This window comes from Hyperolius riggenbachi, chromosome 1 (assembly GCF_040937935.1).
Source record: "Hyperolius riggenbachi isolate aHypRig1 chromosome 1, aHypRig1.pri, whole genome shotgun sequence".
NCBI classification, from domain to species: Eukaryota; Metazoa; Chordata; class Amphibia; order Anura; family Hyperoliidae; genus Hyperolius; species Hyperolius riggenbachi.
Genome location: NC_090646.1, coordinates 341942975 through 341952756, shown reverse-complemented (window position 1 = coordinate 341952756; position 9782 = coordinate 341942975). Strand labels below are relative to the sequence as shown.

The window sequence follows — 9782 nt, the reverse complement described above, 5'->3', positions numbered from 1 at the left end:
GATTTGAAGGGTGTATCCTGAGGTGGAACGAGGGGACCATGAGAGAAGTGGGAAGGCTCTATAGAACCCAGTGCCTTCTCTCTCCTTAGGAGAATATCTGTTTTTAAAACACATCAAACTCACTTGGTTTTAAATAATGCAAAATTCCAATATTTAGGAGGCGTGGAAAACAAACCTAAATGTTCTCTTAAAACCCAAGTTTATACTCAACAAAATACTTGGAAGGAGAGAGGTTTATCCAATTACAAATTCGACACAAGACAGCAGAGCCTGGAAAAAACGCCTTTATTTACATCTTTTGCAGGTTACTTCAGAGGAATGAAACGAGATGAGTGGGTGGCACCAATACCAGGTCTGCCGTGTTTCACAGGCTTGTATGTGATGGAGAATTCACCCAAATAGTGGCCAATCATCTCGGGCTGCAAAACAAAAACAAACACCACATGATGTGCAAAGAATGACCACAGTGTTGCATTTCTACAATAACCGCTTTCTGAATCTTGACTATACCACCTAACACAATCTAATCAATTAATACAGTGACAAAGGCATTTTAGTTCCTTTAAATTTCAACTTTTAATATACAATAAGCACGTATAAAGCAAGTTCCAGAAGGTTTTTAGTAATATTAAGCATTAGCGTACACCAGGGGTGCCCACACTTTCAGCTCATGAGCAGTGTCCACAAGACTTATGGCCCATACTCACGGGCTACATTTGTGGCCTGTCGCCAGCACACGTGAGCGCGACAGCTCGTCGCCAGGTCCCTCCGCGTACACACGCGGAAGAGGGATCAGCTGTGCGACAGAAGCTGTCGCCGATGTTCCTCCCCCTCGCCGGAAGCGGCGTCTATTTTCAATCATGTTGCTGTCGCTAGTCCGCATACTCACGCGGACTAGCGGCGAAGTTGCGGCGGCAACTGTTGCCGGGCGATTGACCGCGCCAATCGCCTGGCGACAGCAGCGACGAGCAACGATTCGGGGTGCGCGCCCGTGTTGCGACTCATACTCACGGGCGACCTGACAATTGTAGCCCGTGAGTATGGGCCATTGCCCGTCTCCACCCCCCCCCCCCCCCCATACATAGGGATTCTTCTCAGAACCCCCCACCATAGGGATTCTTCTCAGCCTGCCCCTCGCAAAGCTTAGCGAATAGCAGCAGCAGGAACCTTCTCCCCTACATGTCCTGAACCACCCCACCCCCCCCAATCAGTTCAATCCTCCCCCCTTCAAAACATAGCAAATAGCTTCAGAATCCTCCTGAAGCTATTTGCCCACAGCGTTCTCACTTGCCTGGCAGCCTGGAGGGAAGACCATTTGCCTCTTCTCCCCTTCAGCAGAGCCTCTCCCCTCTTCTCATTGATGCTAAGGCAGCAAAATCTGACAGCTGGGGCTACGCGGCTTCAAATTATGACAGGACGCAGCCAGGTGGCCACAAGCTACTCAGCAGACGGTCCCGATCTACCGGGTAGATCGTGATTGACCTATTGGGCACACAGGACTTACGCCATGTACCTGTTTGCATCTAGTCTCTCTTTCTCCTTTTAAAAATTACTTTCTTTCATGGCCAACAGTCAGTGTTCTCCCCAGAATTTTTTTCCAGCCGGGTGGCATGAAAAAGTAGCCGGGTGGCATGAAAAAGTAGCCGGGTGGGTTGAGATGAAAATGCAGGGCAACTCTGCTTACAGCATAGGAGGTGAGCCGATGACAGCCGGGTGGTCACCAAATCTAGCCGGGTGGAGCACCCGGCTAAAAGAGCCTGGGGAGAACACTAAGGGCTGGTATTAGGAGACACTACTTCACCTATCCACTGAATGGTTTGCAAATTGCATCACCTTCACTACCATAGTCACACGCTCTTATGTGCCCTATTCCAGCCCAAGTATTGCCTGACAAGCAAAGAAAACCTGTGAAAAAAAAAAATAAAGAGTTCCCCTGGGGGGTCCCCACCTCGGGTGGGGAAGCCTCCGGATCCCATTGAGGCTTCCCCCATCAGTCTCGCTGTGCCCCTCCGAATAGCAGGGATGTAAATATTTACCTTCCCGGCTCCAGCGCAGACGCAGTATCGGTTCTCCATTCGGAGATAGATGGAAATAGCAGATCGCTGTCGGTCCGCTCTACTGCGCAAGTCTCCTGCGCCTGTGTAGTAGAGCGGACCCGACAGATCGGCCATTTCCGCCCACCTCTGTGCAGAGAGCCGCAACAGCGCCCCTGCTGGAGCCAGGGAAGGTAAATATATCAAGCCTTGTCTGGCTTGTCGAGCGAGGAATGCAGAAAACTTCAGGGGAGCCAGCGCTGGATTGCCTGCAGCTACAGGGACGGGGGATGCCTCATTGGGACCCTGAGGCATCTCCCTCCCCAAGTAACCCCCAGGGTTTTTTTTTCCTTTTTTTTTTTTTTTTTTTTTAATTACAAGAGTCTCTAAGTTTCCTCTCCAAGCAGAATGGGCCGGTTCAGACAGAAGGCTGCCGTCCACATCTTTTTGCGGGACGGAACTCAATGCAATTACCGCCTACGCGCAAGCAGCGCCGGTAACATTTTCCAAGACGTTGCAAGGAGCTTCTAGTGTCACTTGCTGTATCCCATTAGCGGCAGAAATCGCAAAGAATAAACTCCAAAAATGGTCCAACTGACAGCACCACTATGCATTTCAATATTTTATAATGTCACAAGAGCTTAACCATTAAACTGACATTGGTTGCGCTATTGATAAATAAATGTGACTGCACTATTTATGGTGTAAACAAACTCAGGTTTCTTATCCAGGCAGGGATAAGCTGTATAAAACCAGTGCAGGTGAATGGGGTACAGCTGGCGCCACCATAGGCTGGGATAGGAATTATAGCTATAGCGGTGCAGTGTGAGTAATTTGGCTGCCGTCAAAAGACTGAGCACAAATTAAGCCCAGTGCACACCGAGCGGTTTTAGCAGCGATCCGCCAACCGCATCCGCCTGTGAAAACGCTTGGCTAATGTATTTCAATGAGATGGTGCACACCGCAAACGTGCCTCCTGCTGCACGCTTGCAGAAGCGTTTCTGCCTCAATGTAAAGTATAGGAAAAGTTCAAACCGCTCTGGAAAAGCTACATCAAAGCGTTTTTCCAGGCGTTTGTTACAGTAACAGCTTTTACTTTAACAATATTTGTAATCTGCTACACAAAAACACTCCCAAAACGCTAGGCATGTTTACAAAACGTCTCTAAACATGCCTAGAATCGCTCTCAAATCTGCTCCAAAAACCGCTAGCGTTTTGAGGATCTGCTAGCGGCTTTGATGTGCACCGGGCCTAACTTATAAAACACTAATTTGGCCGCCAGCAATAGCTGGAAGCCGAACAACATCTATCCTTCCTAGCCATGGTGGCCTGGAGGGGGAATAGAAGCTCCATGCAGACAGCACCACAACCTCATAGCGTTAAAAAAATTGCATTGCTCATGTTTGAGTTTAGTTGGGCTTTAGTTATGCTTGTGCTCCACACACATTACCTAATATGTGAACCTGTGCAAAGAGTGCAACTACACATACACCTCAATAGTGTCTACCACATCAAACAGCAAGCATTACAGTCCTGTCCAATAGGGGTGATCAGTGAGACGCTAAAAGTTCTGGCGTTTGTGCAAATTTCACAGTCTGGAATTTGGCCAACCTTCATGCTAATTCTGGTCGTTTCAATTCCAACCTGCTTTAAAATTATGGGCAAGCTTGAGTTATTAGCAGCTCATTAGTAATCTCTGCTGTCTTGAGAGTTGCATTATTTAAACTCCAATGTAATTACACAGGAACTTAGAAGCAACAGTTATAAGCTGGCAATGCAGCAATTTCGAAGGCAAGAGCTGCTTTACTTAAAAACCCAGAGAGAAACGGATATTGTTAAAAGTGGACATAATTGAACATGCCTACTACAGTGTAATCGTTATAGTAAACTCCAAGGGACCAGGAAAAGTGGTTTACTATATCAGAAATTGTCCTAGAAATGGCCCAGCATGCCCTGGTACATTCTCTGCTGCAAAGGACTGTCCTCCCCTTGGAGATACAGTACACGCACTTGCACATTTGGTGGGCTATAAAGTCAAGCTGGACAAATCGCTAGTACAGTATCCAGGGCACCTTAAAAACTGTAGCAATCACTGAATAGAGGCAGCCATTCGCTTTCTGTGAGTGGCTTCACTTCCTGTGAGTGGCTTTGATACCTCCACCCACGGGCAGGACTGGTAGCACGTGACCAAAATCAGCTACTGAATATGCCTAGTCCAGAGTGGCATGGGAGCCTGCGTATTTTTAAATCTACTGTCATGCGGGAAATTAGTCGATAAGACTGAAATTGTCTGCCTGCTTATAATTGAATTACTACTCTAGTGAGAGGTTTGAGGACAATGCTCTCTCTTTCAATAAGTCCTACTGAAAGCAAAGCATGACTGCAGTAGACATGCCTCCAAGCGCTTAACATCGATATAGAAGGTCACTTATGCTAGGTACACACAATGCAATTTTTAGACATATTTATGCTCTGTTCACATCTAATATCGAAGACGGCATTGATTTTCAATTTTTTTTTTGCGTCCCCCCCCCTCAGTGTTACGATTTTGGTGGGCAAAGCACTTTCGCAGAGCGATTCTGTTTTGTCACTTCCTGACCTCAGGAAGTGAACTCTGACCCGGAAACTAATAAATACAATGTATTCTAAACGCAAACAATAGCTGCATAAAGCGATTTTGTGAGCGTTTAGAGCTCTTCCAACACTTTCCATTAGAGCAAAATCCCCCCCCCAAGAATGGTACAGACACAGCTTTGCGGAGCGCAAAGTGGACAAAACGCGCTGATATGAACCTTCTCATAGAGAGTCATTGCACAAGCGTTGTGGGCGATTTTGAAAATCGCTTCCACTAAAAAAAATAAATAAATAAAAAATAAAAAAAAATCAGAAAACGCCCTGGATGTGAATGAGCCCTAACTGCCAGACAGGTTATTTCCAACATGTCTGATCTGATTTCCAATCAATTTTCATATCGATTTCCAATAGAAGCATTAGTACTAGCATTAGGGCTAGGAGCCAGTAGGCATGCTTTGACAGTGCATGCCAATCGCTGGCAATCCGCTTTACCAGTGGATCCAAATGAGGTGGTCCCACAAGCAGCATTGCTGCAGTTTGGTAGTGATCACTTCAGTAGCTACAGCAGCCAAATTGCTATCACTCCAGAAAACAGCAGCACTTCCAACAATTATGCAAATTGCAGGCACATCACGTTTCCACAAAGCACCTGTAGTGGGTCCCAGTCCTTAACTACCGTAAGACCGCCTCACGCCGATGGGCGTGACCGCGGAGGCAGCCGCAGGACCGCCTAACGCCAATTGGCGCCAGGTCCTGGAGCTGGCTTGTGCAGGAGATCACACGCAGGCTGCGCGCGTATCTCCTGCTCGGAAGGCAGAGTTTGGGAGACTGTTAGAAGACGAAACTGCCGTCTTTTCACTTAGTACAGCGCTGCGATCCGCAGCAGCGTTGTACTGGGGACAGCCGTGTGACTACATTGGCTCCAGAGTAATCAGCTGTCATAGGCTGAAGCCTATGGGAGGGGAATCGCTTGTGTGCTGTGTGGCCCTGCAGCAAGCCCTTAAAGCTGCAGTGGCCCTTTTAGTAAAAAAATGGCCTGGTCTTTAGCACTGTGGTCCTGAAGTGGTTAAACACTGGCAGTAATTCTTTACCACAAAATATATACTCTGGAGTAGGTGGCACCTGCTATAAATGTATAAAATATATAGTATGTCATTAAATGCACAGCACTTGCAGTGGAAGCCTCTTCAAAACAAAGCAGTCTGGTAAAGCGGCATTGGCTTGCAGCAGGTTTTCACCAGGTCCTGCTTCGCTTTCATCTGGTATGCCAGAACATTCCAATACAAGCAAATAGACCACAGGAAAGTGATCAAGATGGGGGAAAAAGCAGCTGTTACTGTGAAAAAAAAATAAAATTGGAGCACCGCTTACCTTAATTTCAACCTGGTTAAAGGATTTGCCATTGTATACTCCCACCATGCTGCCAACCATTTCCGGCAATATAATCATGTCCCTCAAGTGAGTCTTGATAACTTCTGGCTTCTCCATAGGAGGAGCTTCTTTCTTGGCCTTTCGCAGACGTTTCAATAAGGAGTTCTGCTTGCGGCGCAATCCTCTGTTGAGACGCCGGCGTTGACGGGCACAATAGAGCTGCATGATTTGCTCACTAAGTCAGGAAAAAAATAGGGAAGATTTTACACTACTAGAATGTAGGTTTCAGTATTCTACTGTACTAAAGACAGTAGGAAATGTAAAAATTAATTACTTAACAGTAACATTCAGTCCTTACTAATTTATAGTTAACTTACTAGGACATGTCAAGCAACTGGTCCAAGTCCACTCCTCTGTAGGTGAACTTCCTGAAGGTCCTCTTTTTCTTCTGCTCAACATCAGCCTAAAAAAGTGAAGGAAAAAAAAAAAGTTTTGGTAGTTAAATGTGATTTGCAGGTGCAGAGGTGCGTGCGTGCGTGTGTGTAAAGATAAGACTTTAGATTTGATAAATATAGTGAATTTCCAGTCTTTTAAAGCTTGCTCTAATTTTTTTTTCTGGAACTAAAACAGTATACTTGAAAAACAGAGCAGATTGAGAGCCCCAAGCCCCAATAGTGCAGTATGTCAAACCAATTGATCATAAGATTAAATATATAAGAATATACTCACAAAAGGTGGGTTACCTTTGGTAACCACTCAGCAGACAGATGGGGAGATTAGACCCGATCCCACTCTGGTTAAAAATGTCACTCTCCATAGAAGTAAGGAGGTAACACCCCTCCACCAAGGGTGGACATTCAGAATAAACAATTGTTCAAAAGGGAGGCGCCAGATAAGAACATGGTAGTAAAAAAAAACCTTTTAAAAAAGGGAGAGGAAGTGGTGGACTTATGCTGGGCATACACGGGTTGATCCGGCGGATCGACTCCCGCCGCGTCCCCGCGGATTGATTCCCGCCCGTCCCTCCTTATCAGCCGCTCGATTCCCTGCTATTGTCCGCCAGCGGGGAATCGATCCGGCAAGTCATCGGACCTGTCGGATATTATCAATCGAGCCATCAGCATCATATGCCCGTGTATGCCCAGCATTACCTCCCACAAGTAGACACAGTTTATTCACTGAAAAACATCTTTATTCAAGTAGACTCCAGAATGCTAGCAATGTGTTTCAAAGGTTACTTCCTGTTTCATCAGGCATTATGTGGAGCTTGTTAAAGAGACTCTGTAACATGAAAAAGATCCCCTGGGGGGTGCTCACCTCGGGTGGGGGAAGCCTCCGGATCCTAATGAGGCTTCCCATGCCGTCCTCTGTCCCACGGGGGTCTCGCTGCAGCCCTCTGAACAGCCGGCGACAGGCCCGACTGTAATTTCAATATTTACCTTTGCTGGCTCCAGCGGGGGCGCTGTGGCTGATTTCCTCTCCGAACTACACGGAAATACCCGATATCAGTCGGGTCCGCTCTACTGCGCAGGCGCCGGAAACTTGCGCCTGCGCAGTAGAGCAGACCCGACGGCGATCGGGTATTTCCGTGTAGTTCGGAGCCGACAGCCGTCAGAGCGCCTGCGCAGGAGCCAGGAAGGTAAATATTACGTCACGGCTGCAGCGAGACCCCCGTGGGACAGAGGACAGCGTGGGAAGCCTCATTAGGAACCCGGAGGCTTCCCCCACCCGAGGTGAGTACCCCCCAGGGGATTTTTTGAGGTTACAGATCCTCTAAGATCCAGACCAGGTATGAGCGTCTCAGTCTATGAGAGTGTTTACTTGTGGGAGGCAAGTCCTTTTTATTTTATCCATTACTGGCGCCTCCGTTTTGAACAATCGCTGAAAACATTATACAGTAGTCATAACTTAAACAGAACACCACCACCGCTGACAAAAAATAGATAGGCAGCCACTGCCAACTGTCCACCCAACTTTTGACTGAGGAAAGTACTGTACAGCCTTTTTTTGATCAAATTTTATTAAGTTGCATTAAGCAGCAAGTATATTATAAACTTATTGCAGTGTTTAGTAGCATTGGGAATGCACCATAATTTAGAGCTTTCTTTGGGGATGATCTCTGCACTTTTAAAGTTCGAAGGTTAGCATACCAGTTGGGGGCCATTTTTTTTATACAACACTAATTCATTTGACTTTCTCACCATCAACTGAGTGTGCCCATACAAGAAAAGAAAAAAAAAACTTAAGTGTTGCCAATACAAGGTACACTTGGCCTATACCCCATTGAAGTCAAATAACCAACACTCAAATCTGAAGGTTTGAATAAGACTATAAGAACATGATCCATGTATTGAAAGATTGTATATTCTAGTAGCAGATAACATTGCATTATCGTCAAGGAGCTCATTATAAACTGTAGAGGCTACTTTTTTTTTTGGGGGGGGGGGGATGGCAAAAGGTTACAGATGTCAGCTAGGGACATAGACACCTGCCTAGGGTACCTTGTCAATGATCCGGTGTTCCAACTAACTAGCATACATTGACAGAATAGCATACATTTAAAGTGATATACCCCTTGTTAGTATAATCAGTGTTTCGTTGCCCGCTCGCTTTGCTCGCTGGGCTGCGGGCTCGGTCCTCGCTTCGCTCGGACAACTTTTTATTCTAACTCTATGTCCACTTGGATAGTGGAGATTGCACATCAGCACACAGGCAGCTAACTGGGGTTGAAAAGGTTAATGCTGCTGATGGGTATTATGGGGTTAATGTCTGCCCTGCATGACTTTGCACATGCTCAGTAGCATTTGTATGCTATTCTGTCGGGTATGCTAAAATGTTGGAACACCGGGCTGCACCAACCAGCCTTTTCTTTTCATATGTGCATTCATTTGTATGAGTAAACCTGCCCAGATGAAGCAGCTACTACGAGCTGCAATAAGCGCCTAAGCCACGTTACGACTAGCAGGAGCACCAATAGCAGCCGAGGAACCGAGCCTGTGCTATGGAAACAAAATGCTGAATCAATGCCCCAAACCAGAGGGCAGGCAACGCTCACCCGGTGTTACACCGGCACAAGCAGGGCAACGAAGCATTCCGGCCCACAATCATCCTCTATCACTTCAAGCTACGCTCACAGCCGCCACCTAGACCGCTCAACAAAAGCTCCAGACATCCCTACAGCCATCAGACACCATCCCTGATACCACTCAGCCAACACAGTAGCTGATGGACTTGGATTAAATATCGCCCATAAAAACGCAGCACCCACCATCTTGTCAGCAGAGCCAGGAAAAGAAAGATCACGTTCCTCCTACAGCAAATATCGCGAGACCGGACAATACTTCCTGTTTAAGGTTTACTGTTTCCGATATGCTGTATTATGCCATGTTTGATTCTGGAAAACTGTTTACTACTGCTGTTTGCAGATCCATAGCTGAACTATTACATACTTTCTTTAAATATATTAGGTGTGAACGTCCAAGATATCCGATAATAACATTTTTCTCGTGTATTTTTCATGCCTGTTATTTATTTTGAGTATTTTTATTTAGTATATACATAGCTCCCAACTGTCCCTCTTTCGGAGGGACAGTCCCTCTTTGGGAGCTCTGTCCCCCTTTCTTCCTCATTTGTCCCTCATATATATATATATATATATATATATATATATATATATATATATATATATATATATACTAAAAAAAATGTGTTTGATTAACTCTAAACTTCATTCCCATCCTTTAAATTGATATATTACTAATTTTAAAATTTGAATATAAAGAAAAAGCCAGGATACAAAGGACC

General features: G+C 45.9%; 1 protein-coding gene across 1 annotated transcript; it reads right to left on the bottom strand.

Moving 5' to 3' along the window:
• Nucleotides 1-268: 268 nt before the first annotated feature.
• RPS15 (ribosomal protein S15) lies at nucleotides 269-9318 on the bottom strand. The gene is made up of 4 exons (XM_068271221.1): nucleotides 9247-9318; nucleotides 6356-6441; nucleotides 5979-6213; nucleotides 269-419 (listed from the first exon to the last, which is right to left on the bottom strand). Exons 1-4 carry the CDS (start codon nucleotides 9247-9249, stop codon nucleotides 306-308), a joined length of 438 nt encoding a protein of 145 aa, XP_068127322.1. The 5' UTR covers nucleotides 9250-9318; the 3' UTR covers nucleotides 269-305.
• Between the last annotated feature and the right edge of the window lie 464 nt (nucleotides 9319-9782).

Excerpts from the sequence above, each read along its gene's own strand:
- RPS15 (XM_068271221.1), bottom strand. Across the intron at positions 6,214-6,355 it reads CAGTTGCTTGACATGTCCTA|TGAGCAAATCATGCAGCTCT; the intron begins GTAAGTTAACTA and ends TTCCTGACTTAG. Across the intron at positions 420-5,978 it reads TTAACCAGGTTGAAATTAAG|CCCGAGATGATTGGCCACTA; the intron begins GTAAGCGGTGCT and ends TTTGTTTTGCAG.